The following is a 25,724-nucleotide window of genomic DNA, read 5'->3' as shown; positions in this document are numbered from 1 at the left end:
CCAAAGTTAATATTTCACAAGACAGAACATAAAGTTAACAAATTAGTGTGTTATTATATTAGTTTATAACTCAATATACTTTGTTTTGTACAAATCACTCTGTGTTTTGGGTGGGACCACACTGTTTCGGTTGTGACCAGTAACCAGTTCTTAAATGTAGGCTATGCCCATGGTGTGAAAATCATGACCCAGACATTATCAGATGTTTTGGTCATGACTGTCTCGGTTGTGACTTTTTTTTTTTAGCTAATTCTTTGCATAACAACAGTATGCTAGCAAGCACATGGCTAGTAAGCATACTTTGAAGATTTGTTCTCACAAAAAAACACAATATATTGATAAAAATTCCAAGATTTTTACTCAAATTAAAGCAAATGTACGGTTGTGACATGTTTTAATGTAACACACTGATTTTCAGACTTAAGAAGCCATTTATTCAAGAAAATGATAGCAATCAGCAATTTACCATGCAATCATGAGGTGCAGGACTTCAGAGTGCTCCCCCTTCTCAAAGATTTAGGGGTGCGGCTATAATCAAGACTCAACCAATGAATTCAAACTGTTGTGTTTCGGCTGTGACATAAAATCTGGGAACACTATTTTTCAACATATTAAAAGTAATTTAAATTCTATTCCCACAATAGATCTAAATCTTTAAACTTATTTTTAGACTTAATCACAAATATCTGTTTAACCACACTTTTTTAAAAAATCTAAAAAATGTTTTTGGTGTTTACACAAATTAAATTTTAGAGGTCTGGGCTGGGGACAGTTTTTTTCCCAATAGAAAGTAGGCCTATCCTAAAAATAAAAGATGTTGTTTTTAAAGTTTTTGGCTTATCTCTATCTCATTTAATTTTTTTGTTTAAATAGTCTATAAAAAGACCTTTGAAACCATATATGACTGAACACATTTTTGTCTGCTTTTTTTTTTAATGTCAGGGGACAGCAATTTGTACACTTTGACCCATTTGGTAACCCCCACAGAAAATCTTTTTATTTTAAAAAGTTAACTGCAGTTATTGAGGGTAAAAAACTTTTTTTTTTTTTTTTTTGAATCTGATTCAACTGGTTTTCATCATCTTGAATCTCCCTTCAGAGGGCATCGAATGAAACAGGTGATGCCCTTAGTTTGAAGGATCCCTGTGGAGTTGTATTTTTTAAATCTTGATGGCAAAACAGTAGATTTTTTTGAAAAAAAAACAAACAACAACAAAAAAAACAATACAAAATAAAAACAAAACAACAACAACAACAAAAAAAAACAAATCTAGAAAAAGCTAGAACACATTGGAAGGAAAAAAGCCAGGTCTATAAGATCCATAATATTGCCTAGACTGTTTCTTTCTCTTGTTGAGAGGCAGTAACTACAGAGGATAACAGACCACTCATCTTATTTTCTATGTTGAAGAGTAAAAATTCACATGCCTTAAAAGTTTGTACATGAAATAGAGGCGGCACAGAAGCAACTCCTGTTTATTGCCTTGTTGCACCCATCTATGACTTGCATGTACAATGTAAAGATGATTCACTTCACTCTAACCTTTCTTACTGTCCACAGGTGAAATTCGAGTCAGCGCCCAGCTCAGCAGCCTGACCATGATGAATCAAAACATGCCATTCTATCCTACACCTTTTTACCAGCAGAACAGCAACAACCAGTACTGTAAGCTAAATACATTCAGAGCGACAACCTGATATGTCTTTCCTTTCTAAAGCTAAAAGACAGGTCTCTCTATGTCTTAATGAGATTACCTTCTGCAGATAAATCAAGGTTTAAATAAATCAAGCAACAAAGTCAAACACAGCTACCAAAATCCTCTAAACTAGGAGTAGAGGGGATTCACCATCCTATCAGTAACAGAAGACCTGCTGACAGATATATTTCCTGATCGTAGTAGTGGATATATGTTGTGTTGATTTCAATTTTGGGAAACAAAACCAAAACCATTTCTTTTATATTTATGTTGGATAAAATAATTCACCTCAAAGTACTTTGATGTTAAAGATACATTTGTTGAAATTCAAATATTTTGACTTGCAGATCAGTGCATTTTTGTTCTGAGAAATCGATTCAACTATTGGATGTATGAATATGTACTTTTTTTTCTACCCTTCCAGATGGGCCTCTTCAGGGGGCTCCTCTTGACACACAGAACCAGCCATTTGTGGGCATGAACTGCGCACAAGCACCACAGGCTCAATCAAACACTTTTCAACTCTATGGCATGCAACACTTTCCTATGGGCTACCTATCAGGTATCACTTCATAATCAGACTTCATTGTGTTACAGAGGTGCGTTACAAGAGGATTTTAAAATGAATCTTTAAAGAGCTATCGCAAGATGGTGTATCCCTGTTTTGAGCTATTGTATCACACAGAATAATCTCAAAGAATAACGTCACAAGAAAATAATCGCAGTCAAAGTTGCAAAATAATCGTGCAAAGACATGATCCACTGGTATAAACATCATCTGTTTTACCCACACAATTTGTTTTCTCCCAGGAAATCCCATGAATTTATACCAGAACAGGACACGAGACCCCGTGTGGGGGCCAACAATACAAACACAGACAGTTTCACAAGGAGCTCCAGGGGACGCTTCAGAGGCAGCAACTAGCCAATGTAAGATTTGTAAGCCTACAGTACTGTTCAACACTGGGTTCTCCCACTGCTACAACTGAAGTAATCAGGATTAGTGGAAAACAAGTTTATTAAATAAAACAGCATAGAAAGTGAAAACTGGCAATTGAGGTCACAAACTCATCAAGAAATTTTTAAAGTGATGAATCAACTGATAAGTAAAAACAATATCAAGAGGTTCATTATATTCTGACATCTTTTTGCCTGCTGGCCTTGTGAAAGAAAGCAGATGGAAAGGCGTGTCTTTATTGGCTCCAGTTTTGAAACAAATTTTAAGTGTCCAAACCAATACAAAGTTTAACAATGTTTCACTGTCTCCCTTTACACCTGAGAAATTATTTTATTTATTGTTTTCCCAAGAAGCAGAAATCCCCCAGAGTTATGGGAAGTAGAGGCATTACAAATGTCTACTCTTTTTACTACATAAAGTAATAACCCCCAAAAAAGACAGGATGCCATCAGCACAACTTTTTGTTTTGTTTTGCTGGCTAAAACCAGTAGAGGGAGCCAGCTCCTGTAGGTTTGAGGACATAGTGGGTCAGCTGGAGGATGTTTTTTTTTTTTTTTCTTTTGGTGGCAATTTCCCTTTAACTTGGGCAAATAGATCATTTTATTATGGAATTTCAATGAATAAACCTTTAAGGAGGTAAAATGGCCAATATGTCTCTAAAACTGTGGTGATTAAGTACTCTGATGTTGCTTAATAATTACCCCTACAGCAGTGTTTTTGTGCAGCAGAAGCCCAGAGCGCTCGCACCAAACACCCCCTCCCTGCTCCTCTGCCGGTTTCCTCTGCACTCAGATGGGGCCATATTTTACTTGACCAAAAACACAAACAAACGGACTCCCACCGAAAAAATCTGATATCAGTCTGCATTCACACTTTATTTATAGAATTTTCAGCGCGTTACTTTCACACAAAAACACCGCTCAATAAGGCTCTAGTTCTCATCGTGTCTCTTCTCCTGGCAGACTACCTGCGTTTGTTTCTATCTGGCACGCCGCGCGCAGATCGGCGTACACTAATCGGCTAGCGCCTCGTACCCAGCTGTGGCTCTGCAGCGGAGGTAGCGCCGTTTTATGACATGATGAGAACTAGAGCCTTATTTAGGGATGTTTTTGTGTGAAACTAAAGCCCTGAAAATTCTCTAAGTAAAGCGTGAATGCGGACCGATATCAGATTTTTTCGGTGGGAGTCTGTTTATTTGTGTTTTTGGTCAAGTGAAAAATGGCCCCGACTGAGTGCAGAGGAAACCTGCAGAGAAGCAGGGAGGGGGTGTTTGGTGCGTGCGCCCTGGGCTTCTGCTGCACAAAAACACTGCTGTAGGGGTCACTTCTGCTCCAAACCTTGTGATAGAATAGAATAGAATAGAATGGAACAGAACTTTAATGCCATTGTAACAAGTACAACGAAATTGAAGTCACAGCAGCAATCAAGAAAACAAAAGCAAGAAAGTGTATAGAAAGTGCGAAAAGGTCCACAAGAAGATAGATGACGACAGCCCGTCCACCACTCTCCAGCACCAACCAGTCTCCACCTCCACTGGAATGGAATTACCTCCTTTGAATGGAATTAGTCAGAATCACAGAAACCTCTGCTGAGAGTCCATCTTCAGAAAGCTGCATTCTCTGGTGTTGTGCTTCCCTCTAGCTGAAGAAAATTCCTCTCCCAAAGACAAACAGCAGAGCCCCTGACTCACAGCACTGTGTCTGGGGAGAGAGCAAACTGCATTGTTGACATCAGGAGGCCAATGATGTCATGATGATGTCAATGCCTCTAATTGGAAATTGCACACATTGCCTGGCTATGAGTTGTGGTAACATATCAGTCATAGGGAAGACTCAGAAGGGGAGAGTTTCTCTTGGAAAAGCTGGGATATTGTATGGCTGTTACAGGTTGGGAAACAGAAACAGGTACGTTTAATACCCTTTATTTTACTGTCTGATCTTTAGAAAGTGGAGTCTGCTTTTACTTTTCTACCTTTACCTTCATTTAGGAACATCTCAAAAAATTGTAAGTGGTCATGTCAAAAAATAACACAGGGAGTTTACTGGGAGCTAGAACCAGAATTCATCAAATTCTGCCAAAAATGTGTCTAGATATCACAAATGTGTTCATAATTCAGTTATTTTTAAAACATTTATCAGTGAGTTAAGGGTTTTCCCTCAAATAATATTGCAAGCAGACACTTCCTGAATCATGGCAAAGAAATGATAAAAGCGTCATATTTCACTGTGAGCTGTTACAGCTGCCCTACAGTAAGACATCTCTGTACAGTGTGTGTCTCACCCTCCCTCTTTCTTCCTGTATTTCTCTCTCTGTGAAATGCTCCAGCTCTCTGCCCACTCACAACACATAGCAGCAGCTGACATCGCTCCTCTTCCTGGAGCAGACCCCCAGCAGCCACATGTAAATGCAAACCAAGGAATGAGATGTGGGTTGACATCATTTGTTGGCCACACAGTGATGAAATGCTGTCCTTTTGCAATTCCAGCACATCATAGATTCAATCATTAACGTGCTATCATGAAAAGAGGGCAGTGTGCTCTGCTGGCATTTAGCAAAAATTGAACAGAAGTAGATTAGACTGGCATCATATATTTATTGATCTGTGTTCATATATAAGATGTTGATGTGGGCAATAACACCTTTGAGATCTAAAATGGCTCAAACCCTTTTAAGATTCTGATTCTTTCCTTCCTTCCTTTCGGAGCCTCTGAAGATAATAGCCTTTCGGGCAAATCACACAGGTCTTTTTGAGTGCTGATGTTTCCTAAGTGTTACAAACATGTTATTCTGTGTCTTCCCTGGCTCTGCAGTTACCATGCCTGCCTGCAAGCTGCCTAACTACAACTCCAGCCTTCCAAAGTGTGAAACAGGTGTAAGCACCCACAACCCTGGGAATCCTGCAGACGCTGCCTTTCAAAAGAGGGAGATCCGCTTGAAGAAGAACAGGTAGACAGGAACACCAGTCTAGAGTCCCTGAGCCATCTATCACAAGCCATTTTAAGCAGCCAGCGTTTTTTCTCCAGATGTACTAGCAACAGTGATTACCATTGCTAACCTAAAGAGAACAGGAAACAAAAGAGAGTTGTGCAGTGTTTTAAAACAGCTGTTCAACATTTTTAAAAGTACCCTTTCTCACTTTTCCCCTTCAACTTTATTGACAAGACTTTGTGGGGCAAGACCGTCAACTTTTTCAGGTCTGAGCGCATAATATGAAACTGTAGTCAACTACTGATCAACTTTTCTTTGAACAAGGACAGTAAAACAGGAAGAATGCACCCACTGTACCCTCACCTCAGAATTATGGGTCATTTTAGTCTTTTAAAGTCAAGCCCTTATAGCTGCCTTTCCCTTTCTTTTTGTAAGGTACTTTTGGAAAAGATGACAACATAATGTCAATTTCTGAAACCATGTTGGTGGTTTGCTTCAGTGAGTGGCCATAAGATAACAGTTATAAATGAATAACTGAAAGGAAAATTCCTTGGTTAAAGGTGTGCTCTTTAAAGCAGCTTTATTTTGCTGATGGATGGCTCACATTGTGATTTTGAAAGATTGAGAGAATTATGGAAAGATCCTTGACTGTAGGGCTGAACGATTTTGCAAAATAATCTAATTGCATATTTTTTGGACCAATATTGCAAGTATGCATGGTATGACCAACACAACAAAGGATGCTATCAACCTACAAACATTTTTTTGCCTGGAGGCCAGGCCTACATGCTATAATGAAACAAGATGAACTGATGCATGAATTGATATGAATAACATATCTTTAACTATTAAAATTGCAGTAGAATATTGACTGATATAATTCTAAGCCTTGTTGACATGTAATAAAATTATCATTAATTACCTTACATAAAATCAGAGAAAGGAACAAAGCACTGCAGAACAAGAGGCCTGGTACGAACAATACTCTGAAAAATAAATATGAATCCTCTCTTCTATGAATATCACACTAAATAAAGAGCAGAAATGTGAATAAGACCAAATCTGTGGCTCAACCACTGAAATATGTCAACATGGGAATGCACTTCTTTATAAAACGAAAAAGAAACAGTGTGTCAAAAATAAAAAAAAATCTTGATTTCTCATCAGCAACAAACCATAAACTTAAGTAAATGCATTTTAACTTTCTATTTTTTTAAATTGCGGCCTTTGCTATTTGAAAATTGCATTCTATTACATTGCGATAACAGTTTAGATTCGATTAATTGTTCAGCCCTACTTGACTGGGATTGACCCCACTTTGGACCAAAAACAACTGTTAGGCATACAATTTAGATGTCAACAGACTTCATACCTGCAATCCTTGCTCATTTTTTGTGTTATAAAGTGTGACTATAAATTTGTTTTGGATTTCAGTCAGTCATTTAAAACTTTTGAGCTCCTACAAGAACACAAACTAACCGACTGAAGATAACAGCTGTTGACAAATAACTCCCAGGTTCTGCATGGAAAATGACATTTTTCAATCGGTTTGTTGGCTTTAAAGAAACAAATGCCCTTTTCCTTTTCTGTTATATTTTGGGGTTTTAACACTGTTATGTGGAGAGGGTAAGTTAAGACAGTTAACAGAGAAAGAATATTGGGGTAAGATTTCGGGATGGGTACCTTTCATATTTGAAACAATACGGTACTGGTGCCCGGTACCTAGCAATCGGTACTGGTACTATTTTTGGTACTTTTTTGTATTTATGTGGTTAAAAAAAACAATTCTTTCAAATATATATATATATATGTATATTTTTTTACGATTTAACATATATAAACCTTTTAACCTTGCAATACTGTGTTCATGTCCAGCAAAGAAAATTGCCTACTCTTCTACTCCCTCACAGTCACAAGGATGCAGGTACCTAAACATGGTACCTTTTGATTATACGTAAATTGGTACCCGGTACTTTGGACAGAATTCGGTCGGTGCCTACTAAAGTACCTCATTCTGTACCCATCCCCAGTATGAGTAAACAAATGCCTTGCAGTTGAAAGGGCCTCGGCTGAAAGCAAACCCAGTGTGCAGCTTCATAAATATCAAACTCTATAACCGCTCTGGTGGGTTTCTTGACTGAGGCCTTCTCTTTAAAAGTTGTGTTTGAGTTTTGGCCCTTAAGAAAGGATCTGTCTTCCATAGCATTATAGTAGAGACAGTTACGGACAAATACAGACAATTAATCATTTGAAACGAAAAGTTACAAAAACAAAGCCACTTCAGTTTCTTGCAGGGATTATATTGCAAGCCAACAAACCTTTTTTAAACTGTAATATTACGAAGAAATCTGAAATTTTCAAACCTGGGACTTGTTTTTTTAATCAAAACAGTTGCCTAACACACCAACACTTTATAAAAGGCAAATGACAATGGATGAAAATAAATGCCTGCATCTAATAGTAGGTCTCAAAAGCCTGTCATCATACCAGCACAGAGCTCTCCTCTATCCAGTGTTTTTAGTTGTTAATTTGCAGGTTATCTGTCATCACATCACCTGCTCTGTGATGGATGTTAGCTCGCTTTGGTAGTTGTTGGAGCTTATTTCTAAGTGTCAGTTGTATTTAGATAAGTATGGGTTGCAGCTGATCTCTGATTGATTACTCTGTACCTTTAATGTGCTTGTTGTCCGCTGTCTGTGGAAGACTTTGAGCTTCCTGTGTGTTTGCTGTAAACAACCATGTGTCACTACTGGCACTGACTCCTACTGCTGCTGTTTTTGCACGCTGCCTGTCCTCCCACACCATGACTTTACATCATCATTGTCAGTCTTGTTGGACGCTTTTTCTTTGAGTTGTTTGTTTACAACTCTCTCCCCATGTCCCCAAAGTGTATAATTTCACAAACACAATCAGAAAAGTGTCATGTCCCCATCTGACCTCACAAATCTCCTGCGTTTGTAACATGATCCCCCCCTCTCGCCCTGAGTGTACTCTGATTTATGGATTGAATGAGTTCTCTGTTGTGTCTGGGGAAAAAAGCCAAGACGTTTGTTTGAGGCTTCTTCTTTTCATGGTTACTGTTGTTGATGATTCTAGGGAAGCCGCGCGGGTGTGTCGGCAAAAGAAGAAGGAGTATGTCAGTGGCCTTGAATCGCGTGTGGCTGTGCTTGAAAGACAAAACTTGATTCTGATAGAGGAGCTCAAGAACTGCCGACACAAACAGGTGTAAGTCATGTCCTCTAACTGGAAAAGCATGCAGACTGTGTTTGGTGTATACCTGTGGGCTATACTTAGGACTTAGGTTTTTCTTGTAGACACATAAACACACAAACAAAACACTCCTTGTTTATTAAGTGAGTTTACAACGTGATATCAATATTTGTAGCCCTGTACTACCCATACAGATGCACCAGCAACAACAAAAATTTTGTTTTAGGTTGGGAATACTGCCAGCAAGTGTCCTTCTAAAGATGAAAAGTCAAGGAAAGGGCCCGGTAGAGCAAGAAGAGACAAATGGACTACCCTCTGAACAGCAGATTGAGAAGGAGTTGGAAGCCCTGCTGCAGTGCTTAAACAACACTCAGGATAGCCTGGAAGATCACCATGACAAGTTCAACTGAGATTCTATAAAGGGGTCTGATAATTCCAATGTAGCAATGTAAATGCTGTTTTTTTATTATTCAGCCTATAGGTCAATATCAGAGATCTGTACACTTGAAACAACAATTTGATCCTGCCTTGCAGAAAAAAAAAAACAAAAAAACAAAAAACAGAAGTAGTGGACTTTAAAAACACTATTTCTCCTTCATGGTTACACACATTTGTGTATATCTGTTCTATTCTATCACTCTGTTTGGACTCAGCTTTTTGCTTCTTTACAGTAAAGCACAGCTGTAATTGGGAGTCATTTACAGATCTGTTGCTTGAGAAATCAAACATGAGCATCAGTCCGTAGGTGTTTTACTTCGTTGTATGGTTACCTTTACACCTTAGCTAAAAGTCTTTAAGACATGTTTTTAAACTGTACTCCCTCTCTGAGGGGTACAGAAAATAAGAGAGTACCATGTAGGACACTTCTACGATAAGCAGGGGCCTTTCAGAGAAACGCTGTTTAATGATGTTTAGCAGTTCCAGCCTTCCCCCTTATATAGAAGTTCCTTCTTTTATTAAAGCTTTTGTTGTCACAGTCTGAGTGAACCTTGAGTTTCTACTTGGAAGGAAGATGAAATGACTTTGAGGCGATGACCTGATTGCGTTGCTATGATTTGGTCTATCCCAAGGGTGGCCAACCAGTCAGAGACCAAGAGCCACAAAGATTACTGTTGTACTACAAAGAGCCACATCACACACGTCTCACAAACACGCTTCCTCTCACACATAAATCAAAATGACTCAAAATGAAAATCCATAAATTTCCAAATTTTGAAGCAAGATTTATTGTGTTCATATTTTGAGCCAAAGATAAATTTCTGTTTTACTGCAGAAGAGACAAAGTTCTATCTATCTATCTATCTATCTATCTATCTATCTATCTATCTATCTATCTATCTATCTATCTATCTATCTATCTATCTATCTATCTATCTATCTATCTATCTATCTATCTATCTATCTATCTATCTATCTATCTATCCAGAAAGCTATGAGCACATGAGTGATTGAGAGGAGCACATGTAGAGAAGAGAAACTGAAACTATCAATCTCATCACCCAAGTATTGATCAATGCTGATGCCGGTGTTGGCATCAATACATCAATGTTTTAGATTGATCGGCACACCACTACTCATAACAGTATCTACATATATATTTTACTGAATGGATTGAAGAGCTGCACACCAAAAGGCAAAGAGCCAAATGCGGCTCACAAGCCACAGGTTGGTCACCCCTGGTCTGTCCCACCGTCACAGACAGAAGGGATAACATTTTAAACACGCTCTGCGTGAGTTACATCCAGGAGGATGCCAACAAAAAAGGTCCTACTTTTTTTACATGTCTTAAATTTTGGACTGGCTGGATAAACTTAAAATACTTTATTTCTGAAGCCACTGTAGCAGACAACAGAGTCATTTCTCTTTGTATTTACTGACTGGTCCACATAGCCTTATAGGAAGACCAATTGTGGGATCCCTCAAACTAACCCAAATGAAATATCTAAAAGCACTACAAAGCATTTAGCACTGGGATTTGTCTTTAATTGCAAAAAAAAGAATCAAACCAAGAAACCAGCCAATCTCTCAGTATGACTTTTGTTTGGTGAAAGCATTCAAGTGCTTTGCCTTTAACATTTCATAACTTAAATTTTATCTTGGTGTTCAGATTTTTCAAAAGTACGTGTTTTTCTTGCAGATGTTTTTTAGTATTTATGCCACAGTGTCAAAACACTGTGGCATAAATACACATTAAGGCTGTGATGAGGGTTGTATTGTGTGTTTTGATGTAATGCGGGTACAGCACCAGCAGGCGGCACTACAGCACCGTGTCCTTACTTGATCCCATGAACCAAAGTAATCACACTAAAAGCCCATCCTCTGTTCTCATACGTTTTACAGCCTCCTGTGTTATCAGTAATCTGTCTGTGGTATCATCCTGAACGTCTCGCATGTCAAGAAAGCATCTGAAGGGATTAGAATATTCCTCGAGACTTCAGTTTGTTTGCATTAACCTCTGCTAATCCTAATCTGATTCTACAGAGAGATTAGGAATGAACAAAAAGGCCTCTGCACTACTTTGTCATCTATCTACATTAAATACTTGACCTGTATTCATGGAAATGTGGGTGCGGGAGTAACAGACGTCTGTGTTGTTTCTGACACACGCAGTTTAACACATCTGTTAAATTCACAAATCAGCCACAGCAAGGAAAGGAGCTTTATTTGTCTTTATGCTGGTGTTATTCTGTCCGGACTGAAACTGAACTCATCACTGATGTACTTTGGGATAGCCCTTGCGCGAGAGGATATTTTTTAGTTTGAATTTGAACATTACTCGTTTGATAGTGGGTCTATCCCTTGAGGGTTTGTCATAAATGTCCATTTAATACACAGTTGTAACCACCCTCTTGAACCGGAACCTTTTTCGTAACAGTCACAGAGCTGTGGGTTTCTGAGATGCGTTTGCGTGCTGCCATGAATGTTGAAATTCGACACACGATTAATACCGTCTTTACCGTTTGGTTTTGAAAAAAGAAGAAAACGAAAACAAAGAAAGAAAATAAAACACACATTTCTGTGAGCAGATATGAGTACTAACGACATTTTTGACACCACCTTGCATCTTTGGAAAAAAAACGTTTTAGTATGTTTTGATTATCATGTAGAGGCAAAAAAAGACTAATTGTTCAGTTTAATCACCTAACATAATGATACATTGATATTTAATTCACACCGATAATTTTCTATCATAGTTTTTATTTCAGATTGACTCGTGAAAACAACAGTAAGTGATTAAATGCAACGAGCTTCCCTTTCTTGTTAAGTTTCTTATTTCCCGGGGTGTCTCTGAACGCCTCACGGCAGCGGATGTAGCAGCAGCAGCAGCAGTCTACAGTACATCGGCAACAATGTAGCTCTGCAGGCTTGGTTATCTCCTTGACTCGGTAAAGTATCTTGTCCTCAGACTTTGTTCATGTCACCATAAAGTATCAGGTTGTCAGGATGTATTTGTAAAGAAATTAGGACGCTGGGACACAAATTACAAGGCGGAGGAATCGAAACCTACGCCTGTTAAATATCTGCCCTCCTGGACGTTTGGAAGGGACACTTGAGATTTATTAGCCAATATTGCTTCATTAGGTGTTAAAATGTCTACACTTGTCCGGTTACGTGCATTTTAAGGTCGGGTGTAACGCTAGCGGATACCGGGGTTCGGATCTGCACCGGGGCTGCCTGGTTGTCCGCGTTACCGCCCCGTTTTTTCTCCCCGCGGAGTAACGCTAACTGCACGGGTGGACTCCAGATATCGCGCTGGGTGTGGATTATAACTAAGACCAGCTTCCACCATGGGGAATACGACCTCCTGCTGCGTGTCCTCCAGCCCGAAACACCGGAGGAACAACCACTCCAGGCTCGAACCCTACCGGCCGGAGCCGGAGCTGAGCCGGGTGGACACGGGCTGCAACCTCCAGCACATCAGCGACAGAGAAAACCTGGACGGTAAGATGCAGCTACCTTCTGTCTTTTGATTAAGATACACCACATACACACCAAATAGGCACTCAAACGAGCTGGTAATTGATGTGTCTCCCGTTTGCTGGGGGCGGCAGGATATACCTCTGCTGCAGAAGTAACACATATTGAGAGCTTGCAACATCTGTGCAGCGGACCCACCCACCCATTACACCAATAAATAGAGTACTGCTGGATCTTCTGTGTCAATGGACTTCCAGCATTTTGGGAATCAGCCTGATGCGGGTTTGGAAGTATTGTAATATGTTAACATTAGGGAAACAGATAAGCAGCACATCAGGGAATCCATGCGGTATCTCTGACTATATTTTATAACTATTAAACACTCAACTAGGCTATACGACTTTAAAATGATAACACAATAGCACAAAACCACCACGATTAACACATGATAAGACAACTATGTAAAGAAACATCATGTAACCTTAAGGATATGGACGCCTCCTTCACAGATGAAGTAGAGGAGCAATGTCAGCCATGTCACATCATTCTATAAATTGGTTTTGCATGAAGTACTGAAGTGGTGCATAACAATGAAAGTGAAAGCTGTGCCATTCTGAACTAAAATATGCTCATTTGGTGTCTGGGATGTGCCAATTATGATGCACAAATCAACATCTTGCTGTGTTGATGTTTGTGGCACCCCGTCTGCTAACTAATCATTTACCTTAAAAGCTTCAGAATCAAGATCTTAGTTTGCTCTGCTTACTCTAAAGGTATAATGCACACACCAGGGAAAGAGTCATTTTTTAACCTCCTCATTAAGCAGGAAGAAAGCTGTTCTGGGAAATGTATGTATGCATGTTGTAAATGGCCCTACAGTTGTTCAGCATTGTCCTACAGAAAATAAAGGCATCATCAGAATAGAGCTGAAACGATTCCTCGAATGATTTGAGATACTCGATTACAAAAAAATACTCGAGTAATTATCTCCGCCTCGAGGAATCGTTTAATTTTTAAAAAGATCAAAGAGTGATACTTCAAATAGAGCTGAGGGCGTATTAAGAGAGTTTTCAGACCCCTCAAGCTACCTCTTATACAAAATAGCGACTAGCAACAAATCTAGCTTCTTTTCTGGAGTTTGGAGACTAATGGGTCATTCTCCGAAATGGGTGCCATTTGGGTCCGCAACATTTGATGAGATGTACAAGGCACAAAAAATGTGTCAAAGTGTGTTTACAAATTTTGGAGCTACCAAAGCAAGTGCTCTTATTGACATGCTGTATCAGAAAACTCTTTTTCTTAAAGAGAAGAAATTTCATTTGAAAAATAACTGCTCTTTAACTAAACAATGTATTTTATCTGATTACTCGATTAATCAATGGGATTTTCATTAGAATACTCGAATACTAAAATATTCGTTAGCTGCAGCCCTACATAAGAACTCTTTATTCACAAATAAAGAGCAGATAGGCTTCTTTTACTCATTCTAATAACATGCAGGACATTAGTAGATACCTGTTAATTAATCTGCTTAAAGTCCTAAATCAGGCATTTACTATAGTATTTGGGTAACAGTAACAGATATGGTGGTGTTTTACAGTATTTAGACTAAATTTTGGACTGTTAATACAGTTTGGCTTCAGTATGCAGCCTTTGTTGCAACAGGTCAAGGTGGAGCTGGTTTGAACTAAAACTGTGGATATAGCAAATTCATCACAGGCAGCTGGTAAGTCTGTACCCAATAGAGACAATGACGTTTAAATAAGTTAAAAAAATGTTGATGTAAGTGCATTTTTTTTTAAGTTGAAGGGTACTCCTTTAAGATGTAGCATCATGGCTGGCTCTTTCAACGAGATGCATGCAAATTGCACCAAAGCGATGCAGACCTGCAGCGTGCATCACTGTACAGTTTGACGTTCTGCTTCCCTGCGCATAACATTCTTCAACACAAGCCAAGCCACCGGTGCCACATTTGGACAGCTTCAACCTGGTGATGTCACAGTCATCCTCCCAAAGAACTTGTAGATCTGCTGTTTAGCAAATAAACCTCAACAGAACCAGTTTTATTGTAGAGACTCTTAAGCTAAAGAAAACAAACAAAGCAGGGGAGGATGGTGGTGTGACTTTATCAGTAGGCACACCTCCTGATAGACTCAGCAAAGGGAAAAAAAGCAGACTGTTTTGTGCATTGTGCATGTTTTTAGAGTTTTGCATTGAGCAAATCATCTCACCTCAGTTCAACTCAACTTTATTTATACAGCACCTTCAAAGCACGCAGCACGGAGTGCGTCATAAAGGAACAGACAACAAAGGAGCAAACAGACGGGACATAAGAGCAGAAACTGTCGACAGTTAAAGTTGCAAAGACTTAAAATATGGTGATGAAGAAGTGAGTTAAAGAAGAAACAGATCATTTTAAAAAGGATTACCTTGGTTGAACAGTAAAGCACCAAGGATCAATGTGGTAGATGAAAATGAGTATTAACGTGAATAAGGAAAAATAGATCAAGGCCATAAAAATGACTCCAGATGGTTCTGAGGTAGAAAAGTGTGTTGTGGCTGATTCTGTTTCTGCAGATTTTCTGTGCAAGTCCTGCAGTTAGTTAACAACACCAAAGTCCAACACAGGTACCCCTCAATTATACTGAAGGAGATGTATTCAATTCCTTTCTTTCACACATCACATAGCTCTGCAGGGACCAATAAACCTTTTTGCTGAGGAAACTATCAACTCTCTGTACAAATGGATTCTATGGATGGCAAAAAATGAGAAAACACGGCTAAAAAAATATGTTATCTCAAACAAACCTCATCTGAAATCTCCAGCAGGTCAAATGTGTGAATGACAAACTATAATATTTGAATATCTTCTTTCAACAACAAGTCCAGAAGGCAGTTTGACAGAGTCTGCTGCCTTGCGTCATCTCCACCATGTGTCGGTGTGTGAACGGGAGTGTAAGGTCGGGACAGCATGTTGGAGGGCGAGTGTGAATTTGTGCTCCAGTGGGTGGTGATGTGATAATGGTGAACAGTGTGGGATGTCCATTCATTTTCTACAGGGAGCTGACAGGAAATGACCAGTCACGCGTTCAATGCTCATTAACACCCGCACAGGCAGTCATACTCCACTGTACCTCTTAGATCAAATGTCCCCCCAGGGCCTGGTCAGAGGGGTGTTTGAGGAGCGGCTCTGGAAACACGAGGAACAGATTAATGTCACTTTTATTTGGAAATTGAGACACTTACACAGTTTTATAAACAACAGTTCTAAATGTCTTGTAGCACAAATTGTTAGGGCCTGATAAGGTCTGAAGTCTATAAAGCGTCCAATCATGTGTCATTGCTACAAAAGCATGGCCAACCTAGAGATCAGTGAGGAAATAAAAAGACAGGAGAGGAAGGAGAACTAAATCAATTCAGCATGATAGATTGACAATGATTTTTTTTTTATCTAGTCAAAAGCTAGCTTTAAAAAGGTCAGGAGCAGTTAAAGAAATCGCCATATAAAACTCATTTCTGTAAGGCTTTCGAGAAATGAAGGGAGTTAAAGGATAAGTTTGGTTTATACAGCTTTTACATTGTTTATAGAATGAAGTAGAACAATATACTCACCCAGAAGGCTTTCCTGATCCAAGCAGTGCTTCAGGAGATATTTAGATCCAAAATCGTGCAGCGGACGTCCGTATAATGGGATCAATTGGGGCATAGACAGCACCGCTCCTAAAACTGCATTAATCGTCCAAAAACTTGTGTTTTTCACCAATATTCCATCATGGTCCGCTCCGGGTTAGTCCTCTGCTGCAGTCTGTGTCACTCCAGACAGCGCTGTGTGGCTGCACTGACAACTGGGACAAACGTAAACAAAGTCTTCGTGAGTTCAGAGGTCATTACAGTCACACAGCGCTGTCTGGAGTGACACAGACTGCAGCAGAGGACTAACCCGGAGCGGACCATGATGGAATATTGGTGAAAAACACAAGTTTTTGGACGATTAATGCAATTTTAGGAGCGACGCTGTCTATGCCCCGATGGATCCCATCATACGGACGTCCGCTGCACAATTTTGGATCTAAATATCTCCTGAAGCACTGCTTGGATCAGGAAAGCCTCCTGGGTGAGTATTTTGTTCTACTTCATTCTATAAACAATGTAAAAGCTGTATAAACTGAACTTATCCTTTAAAAGAAAAGTGTGTGATTCCTTTGAGTAGAGATCACCTGTTGCAGTAGCTGCTGATTGACTTCCAGCCACAGCCTTTAAATGTGAAGGTCAAAAAAATTTGGAAACTTGAAAAAAAAGAAGTGAAAATTCATGTGATGGCTTGATTACAGTTTAGGTGACTGAGTGAAAGGAGTCAACTTAAAGGATATCTTCAAGCTAAAATGTGTGATGATAATGACTGTGCAGAGTTTGGGCTTAACCTGTTGCTTTGAATTGACAGCAGTAAGCTATGTCAAGCACTTGTTACTATTTGAAGGCTGCACCAAACTAGCCTCGGGCAGCTAATACAGTTAAAACCAGTTTTGATCTGCTTTTTGTTGCCGTATGAAGAGACTGTAACCAGCTCTGACTATACTCACCTGTTTGAGTCGTTGTTGCTTTTCTTTGCGAGCTTGTGTTTGTTTACTTTGACTGGAGTCGGCAGCATGCTCACTCACTGTCACGTGCAGATGTGAGTGAGGGGGAGGTATTTTCTGTCCATTTCTAATCAGCAGAAAAGTGTTTTGTACATTGGTGTCGTCAGTTGTTCTGCCTCCAACTCTCTGTCTACCTTTGATACTTGCTGAGCAGGTGTATCCAATGTTCCTCATTTCCAAGGGAGTAGAGAGATTATCCACTTGTTTATTGGAAGCTGATTGCAATCTTCTAGAGACGAAAAAAGGAAAAGCTCAGATTGTCAGATATGCTTTGGCAGGCCACCAAAATAAGGTCTACGTGTGGGAAACTCTCTTGGTGCATCCTCAAGAGCAAAATCTTCATCCTCTGCCACCATGTTTGTTCGCCGTCCAGTATGCAACACCTGCAAACAATTTAGGAGCTCTGGATATGTGCAGTTATTAGAAAGCGCAAAATGCCAGCAGCAGTCTGACTCACATGGTGACGACTGTACCCGAAAGCTGCAGTTTTCCTTGTCCACAATCTGCGAGCGAACGGCTTCAAAATATTTGCTGCTACTCTCCCCAACAAGACGAGACAAAAATGTCGCATTTTGACTAAGATTCAGATGAAGCTGGGATAAGGCAGGGTTTACATCGTCTTTCCCTGTGCAGTATGTTTGTTTTCAGACACAGTGTTGCAGAGATGGTAAAGGCTTTTATCTGATTGGTTTAAAGGCATCACAATCAAAATCTCTAAAACCAGTGAAAAGAAACTTTGCTCAGAAAGTGTTTACAAAGTCTAACAGCTGTAAAGGGTAGTATGAGGCCAAACCAAAATCAGGTCAAAGTGCCTCCTGGAATCACATCACTCTGCACACATGGCAGGTTTCCTCCCAGAGCATTACTGTTGAGTGTAAACAGCTTGTTGTAGAAAAGCTGCCGGGACGGGGCTGCTCGATGTGAGTATGAATGAATATTTCCCTTGTCAGCTGGTTTGTGACTGACGAGGCAGATGTCAGTAGGATTTTGGAAGCCCAATATGCATATCTAATTATAATTACTGAAACGATAACTGATGTACTTTTTATGATCATTGATCCCTTTGAGGTTAATGTGAAACAGAAATTCTGGTTTCAGCTTCCAAATAATAAATACTTGCTGCATTTATTTTGCAGTGTCAGCAACTAGAACTAGAATACTTTCTCCAGAAATCATTGTTTGAGAAATTGTAAGAAGGTTTTGACTGTTTAAGAGATTGAAGTTGGTCATTTGAAACATCTGTCTGAAAAATAACTAAAAGCATAAATAACTAAACTTGTTCTTGCAGTTGAATTAGTATTGATCACAGTATTTATTTTATTTGTCCTAAGTGACAGTGTGTTTCTTCTTCTTTAGAACACTTAACCGACAAACCATAGACTGTATAAAACATGGACGTAGCCTCCACGATGTCACCCGTTAGTTACTGAAACGGTGAAATGAAGCCAATTCCCGGACGCAGCCACATTTATTATGACGCCAGTTGTGACTTTCCTTTCGAACAACTACAGGGTGCCTGTGAGTCACATGACCTGAGCTGTGTCTCTGATTGGACAATCAAACGATCCTAATAACTTCTAAACTGCCAAGTTAGAAAAAAATCACTCACTGCAAAGTGTGTGTCAACAGTGAATTCAGCGTTTTTGACCCAAGCCATTTTTTGAACTAGGCTGTAAATGTGTTTTTTTAATGCCGTTAAAGTAGAGGAGTCCGATATTGGTATCGGGCATCGGTCCGATATCAGCAAAAAAAACAAGTATCTGTATCTTAATCGGAGTGCATCTAAAATCTCCGATATAAGCAGTTTCTGTTACCCATTGTGTAATAATAAATGGGTCAGTTTTTCCTCATACCTACTGTTGCTGACTACTGTTCTTTGTTTGAATAATATCACTGAATCAAGCCTTTTCTAACATGACAGACATACTACAAAATAAGTCATAAAAGTATGCATGTTTAATACTGATATCGTATCGGATTAATATCGGTATTGGTCAATACTCAATGCTGCAGTATCGGTATTGTATCGGAAGTGAAAATGTAATATAGGGACATCCCTACGTAAAAGTCTGTTTTTGTGGCTGGGTGTGTACGTGACTTTCGGTCTGTCTGCAGCCAGCCTCAAGCGGATTCTCGATGAACACCTACCTTTTCCACTTCGTCATAGGCTTCATTTTTCGAAACTGGATGTTGCACCCTGAGACAAACTGATGGATCAATCAACAGATAAAACAATCAGAAAGATTAAATTCACATTAATCCAAAAGTGTTTGCTGAGAGTTCTCTGCTCAGACGTCAGTGAGTGTAAACACATGAAACATCTGTGCTATGTGAATGTGTTTCTAAATCAGAGGGTCATGCTCAGGTAGGGTTCTCAGGTTAAAAACAGTCATTTGGCAGAAGGTCAGCATGAGGACACAATCCTAACACAAAGGTTTTTGTTTTTCTTCTAAAGAATGTATGTGTTCAGGAAAAAGTGGCACAGTGCAGGAACTGGTTTGTAGCTGCTTTTTACTGTTTGTCCTCCTAATCTGTTTGCACAAGTCTTAAGGTAAATGACCTTTGACCCCTGTCACTGGACCCTTAACAGCATTCCACAGTCAGAAGATCTCTGCACCTTATCCACAGAGAGCCACTGCTGGGTGAGATGTTGAAGGAAATCTCTCAGCTGGTTAATAAACTCATGACAGCTCCTTCATTATTCCTGTCACATGTGACTGAAGCCTGACTACAGCTGTGTGACTCTGCTCCTGCTTCACAGATAACTGTCAGTCTATAACTGCTGCTCTACAATACATGAGCTGTGGCTCCAGATCTGTTTCACAGCATCCTGGATAACATTGATCACATTACCATTCCATTTTTTCAACTCTTATACTTCGTCAAACACTACATTTCATTCCATTGTTTGTTATCAGGGTAACACAGACGGGCATGAACGCACTTGTCTCATGATAAAAGTCCAAAGAGTTGATCGACTAACAGTCGACAGATTTGAGGATGTTGGTCAGGTAGATGTTTGACAAAGGTAAACAAACACTCTGTGTATAGTGCATGAAAATTTAACAGTAAAACAGACTGGCAAGTCAGAATTGTCATCTGAAGGCTAAACAGACTGTACATGTCTTTGTTCCCTTGAGTGAACACCAAATGTCTAAAGATGTGCACTTCTAGTCAACAAAACATACAAACATTGTCCCCCTTGCTAAGTCAGCACTAACATATCAAGTTGTTAAGATAGATGATTTAACCTGGGCTGTAGCTTTCAGCACAGATGGCAATTGTCATTTAGCTTGCGATTTTTATTTTTATTTATTTATTTATTTATTTATATTTATTTATTTATTTTATTTTATTTTATTTTATTTATTTTATTTATTTTATTTATTTATTTTTATTTTTTATTTTTTGGGGGGGATGTTAAAGCAGTAAATCATTTTATCTTATGACCAACATGACAAAGGATAATGTCAACATTTAAACAATTGTTTCCTGCATTTCTTAATTGAAAAAGAAAAAGGAACACTGAAATTTTTCTGACCCCCAGTTGTCAGTATGAGTAACAAACCATACAGAATAAAATAAACAAGGGGTACGGCTCTACCAGCCACCATTATTCTACTAAATAGATCTCTGTAGCTCACAGGGTTATTTTGCCAGAAAAGCCAGCATATTGACTTTTGCTGATATCAAGGAAGACCAATTACAAGAGTTTTTTCCCTCCAGGTCTGTGTACATGTTTTTTTTTTCTTAAATTGCAGCCGTAGTGATTTGAAAAATGCATTTTTTTTTAACATTGTGGTGTGGATTTTAATTTGATTAATTGCTCAGCCCTAACAGATATCTGGTATCATGACATGGTTTGTCAGTGTGTTGATCTAGTAAATGAGGATAAAGTTGTTTGTAGGCTGAGCCTTTCAAACTGTCATAGAACCACTCAACCAGAGCTGTGAGGAACCAGCAGATATGAGGGTGTTAACCTGAAAGGAGGAATGGAGACTGCTGCTGTTGTTCCCTGCTGACTCTGTGATCCTGTTTGTTGCCAAGTTTTGTAAACTGTGCTAATTTTTTTTTTTTCTGACCTTCACACTAGTCAGAAAGCTGGTCTGTCAAAATTTGAATATCAGCTCGAAGGACTAGGTAATTGGCTGCTCTGGTGCGTTCTTAATCATCGAAGACGGCAAAAAGTGCAAGATTCTTACACTGCTGTCTTCTGCTGCTGTTGCCTCACTTTACTAATCTGTGTGATAAGTTAGTTGAATTTTACAGTGTGGAAAAGTTTCCTCACTGTGGCATTCCCCTCTGGTGTATTTCCGACACCTTAACGCCAGCTTAAAGTCATCATGATGATGCAGGGTATCTGTATAACCTTTGAGAAATGGTGAACAACGAACAATGAGAAGACCATGTGATGTCTTAAAGAGAAGAAATAGTGACTTAAGGGATTATTTTGCTTCTTGGGATGTTGCAATTTATTTTCCATCAATGTTGCAACTGCAGCATCAACAGGCTTAAGTATTGGTCCATACCAAGCACCTCTCCAGGACTAGCAAGATAAAACGATGTACAACTTATTGTTGCAGGGTTTTCAGCAGCTGATATTGGGCCAGTCAACCACACTGGACTTAAACAGGACTTAAAAATGTGGAGCTTAAAGCTGCTGTACAGCTGGGAGGCATGTGCACAGAAGACAAACAGCAGGTCTGAGATCAGATTTCTCTCTTGTTAATGTGAACTGACTGATAATAAACCTGATACTGTCGTATTTGTGCCAGCGTCAGAGTAAATCTTACATCCATCATCACTCCTGAAGGAGGCTAACGTGCTCTTTTGTTTTATTGGACTTGGATTTGTTTCCTCAGTATTCGTGTTTGCCAGCCTGCCTGCCTCTGTTTGTGTTGTGTGTTTATGTTTGTGTGACGCAAGCTTCGCCGAGCATGTGATCACGAAACGAACCAGCCAAGACAACAGCTGACAGTGATGACACACAGCTCTGTGTGCGCAGGCCAAACACACTCATCTTATTGAACAGCCTCCTTTCAAGTATCAGAGGGGTTTTCAACGGGACCTTTCCTCAAATCAGCAGCAGAATCTGATTCGTCTCAGCATTAGCTCACTCTCAACAGCACCCTGAGTGTTTTCCTCATGACTCCTTCAGCCATCAGAGATAAAGAGGCTGAAGATTCATGCTCCTCCTGACTGCTTGTTTCTGTCTATTTGTGTTCACTCTGTCATGCTCTATAGGCTGCAGCTCAAAGCTCCATTTATCTGCTTGCCAATACACTCGCTTGGTCTCTCAGGGTCAAACACATCAGTCGTCCGTGGCTGCGATAAAGACATGTTGACTGCCGTGGATACACACGTCAAAACAGCAGTAAAGTTTTATGGCTGCTATCAGTACAGATGTTGAGTATTTGATTTGCAGGAGGAGGAACTTAGCAGTGAGGTACTCTGTCTCTCAGGCTGGTGCCTCATTTGGTCACAAGGAGAACCTGGTGACGGGATGCCTCCGGTCTTAACGTTTTTAACATGAAAAAAGCAGAGTTAGACACATAAAGAGGTATTTACTGTAGACTTTAAAGGCAGCTTTGTGCAGATTAATGTCATTGCCTGGTGGTAGAAGCTTCAATGTCATTAAATATGTTGTTACACCTTTTACCAAAAGCTTATAAGCCATCAAAAATCCAGCATCAAAGAAGAACACTTTCACTGAACTTTTCTCAAATATGATTTAAAAAAAAACATTTTTATATTCTAACCGCTGTACTTTTCACATGGACATTTATCTTTATTTTTCCTCATTTTATTGACATTTCTTAAAACATGTACAAACATATTTAACAGTAACGAAAAGGAAGAAAATATATCTGAAGTTAGAGGCTTTGGGATGTCTAGAATGAGATATTTTTTTCTGTGAGAGAGGAAAAAAAGAAGACTCAAGGAACAAAAAGAGTATTCAGAGTGAAATGATGTTGAGTCCATGTAGGTGAAGTTTCCAGTGTAACTAGTGATGTTTGAAATGACTAATTTCTGAGTGGTTTGAATGGACAAGTGGTTTAGTCTAACAAGCTGACTAATCTAAAGGTCAGGACATTGGAAATATCATATTGGTTCACAGAGTGTGGCTAACACTAGCAGAGCTAGCTCCTGCAGCCTTCAGTTACAGGTTAACGTCCTCATGTCTGCTGGTTCCTCATCACTCTGGTCCAGTGGTTGTATGTCAGTTTACAGATATCTGTGTCTGTTTGCATCCAGGTGGTAGAGCATTGTTGCATTATGCTGGTAGTGTCAGGAGTACCCAGGGAAAAACAAGGAGGAAGACCCAAATGCAGATGCAACAAAAACTTTTATTTTAGATAAACTCAAAACTCAAAACTACAACAAAAATAAAAATATCAAGAAACCAAAGGGCACAGGAAACACTAGCAATGAAGCACAACATGTGGAGACAGCACCAATGACAGCAGACAGTGAACCTACAGAGAATAAAGGAAACACAGAGACTTTATACACAGGGGAGTGATCGAACGCAGGTGTGAAACAAGACACAGGTGAAACACATGAGCAATCAACAAGAAGGAAAACACAAGGAAAACTAAGGCCCTCCTCACACGAGGACGGCCCCGCATCGTCTTGGCGTCTGCATCAAAACATGTATCACTGTTTACACATTGTATTGTGCATAGGCTCGTGCATTTACATGGCAACTCAAAACTGTTGTTGGGTTGCCCGTCTGGTTCCGCTTCGAGGCAGATCCCACGTCAACAAGTGCTCATGCACGCGTAACATGCTGCGTCTCTGCATGAGCACTTGTTGCTGTTGTTGCCGTAGCTGGTGTTGTTCATGCTCTCTGAGAAAATGTTGATAAAAGAAAGGTTAGGGCTAGGTTAGGCATGCTTTGTCATCTGATGCTACAGTTAAAATCAAACAAATTTCACTTTTCATGGAAGTTAAAATTAAAATAAACTTAGTATGATGGAAAGAAAAAAAAAACATGCTGTAAAAACGAAATAAAACCAAAACCGATCTGCTTCCATCCAGCTCTTACATTTTCTTCTGACAGATTTATTTAGAGAATTTGTGTGATTTATGTTGGTGTTTATTTCCAGAAGATTTCCAGCTTTTTTTATGGAGGGACTAATTTTTTAAAGTCAGATCAATGATATTTCTTACAGCTCTAAATCACCCTGCACTTGGATTTTCTGTGTGGTCTTTGGAAGTCTCTGGAAAGCGACTGCAGATCCAGAGGGAAATTCTTTGCAATTTCCAAACCAGCAGCAGAGATATTTTTAGCTTAATCTGATCAGAGGACATGGTAGTGTTGTATTTCTTCTCAGTGAAGGTAAACGTCTCCTTCAGCGGGAGAAAGAGCAGGGAGCCTGAACATTAAACAGATGGACGTTTCTCTCTGTTTGGGTTTTACTTAACATAGACATCTGTAAATGAGAAGTGGCTCCAGGCCCTGCAGCCGTGTCTGTCTCATCACTGTGAAAGTTCGTTATTTCTGGAGAGAGCAAACACACACACACACACACACACACACACACACACACACACACACACACACACACACACACACACACACACACACACACACACACACACACACACACACATATTGATGAGTCTTGCTTGCAGGCTAATTGAAATCTGGACATGGATTATTCATGCCCAGTTGATGAGCCTGGGGAGTCTCCGAACTATGATTTGCAGACGAGCTGACCTAGATGTACAGGATATGATCCCCTTTTTTATTTTTTTTAAAGGTGAAGGATGCTTGAATAGTGGATTTTATATTCACTACTCACCTTAAGATTCCCCTTTTAAGCTGGAAAGTCTCCCCTGCAGCAAGCTGGGACAGATCCCACTGGAGTGTTTTCTTGCTCCTTCTCTTTTCACTGCCGTCATTGTCTCTTTTATAAATAAACGCCCCAAATAAATCAGCTCTTAATGAGAAGAAAGATGCACAAAGTCAGATTTACATGCAGCTCAGTTTTCCCCACCAGACCCAGACAGGCAATTAAGGCACAGCACACATTCTTAAAAACAGCATTATTGCAAATGACAGTGAAAACCATTTTTTATTTTCTGGTAACAAACTTTTGACTGATTGAAAAACACTCTAAATGTATGAACTTAATGAAAAATGACGTCTTGTCAGTGGAGAATGGATTGATTGCCTCCATTTAGTGATTCTAGCTCTCTTTTTTTTTACACTCCACTGAACAAAATTAGAGCAGCAATAAAAGTCTGAGTAATGTTGTAGTTCAATAATCTGCCTGTTATTTTTAATTAATCACTACAACCAGAGTTGCACCATGGTGAATATTGATAATCCTTACTACAGAAATTTTCTGCATTTTATTTTTTTTTAAT

General features: G+C 39.4%; 1 protein-coding gene across 4 annotated transcripts in view; it reads left to right on the top strand.

Annotated features, from left to right (window-relative positions):
* Window positions 1–12,079: 12,079 nt before the first annotated feature.
* ccny (cyclin Y) overlaps window positions 12,080–25,724 on the top strand; it is a 68,716-nt gene continuing 55,071 nt past the window's right edge. For 3 of the 4 annotated variants that reach the window (XM_074693186.1, XM_074693184.1, XM_074693185.1), the window contains exon 1: window positions 12,096–12,735. In XM_074693186.1, coding sequence (XP_074549287.1) covers window positions 12,582–12,735 — 154 coding nt within the window. In that variant the 5' untranslated portion in view covers window positions 12,096–12,581. Of the gene's footprint in view, window positions 12,736–25,724 lie in introns of all 4 variants that reach the window. The other variant, XM_074693183.1, reaches the window with a different exon arrangement.

Source organism: Halichoeres trimaculatus, unplaced genomic scaffold, assembly GCF_033239565.1.
Source record: "Halichoeres trimaculatus isolate MK-OKI-2021-1 unplaced genomic scaffold, fHalTri1.1 fHalTri1_scaffold_18, whole genome shotgun sequence".
Lineage (NCBI taxonomy): Eukaryota > Metazoa > Chordata > Actinopteri > Labriformes > Labridae > Halichoeres > Halichoeres trimaculatus.
The sequence above is the reverse complement of the archived record's forward strand: the minus strand, read 5'-3'. Positions and strand labels throughout refer to the sequence as shown.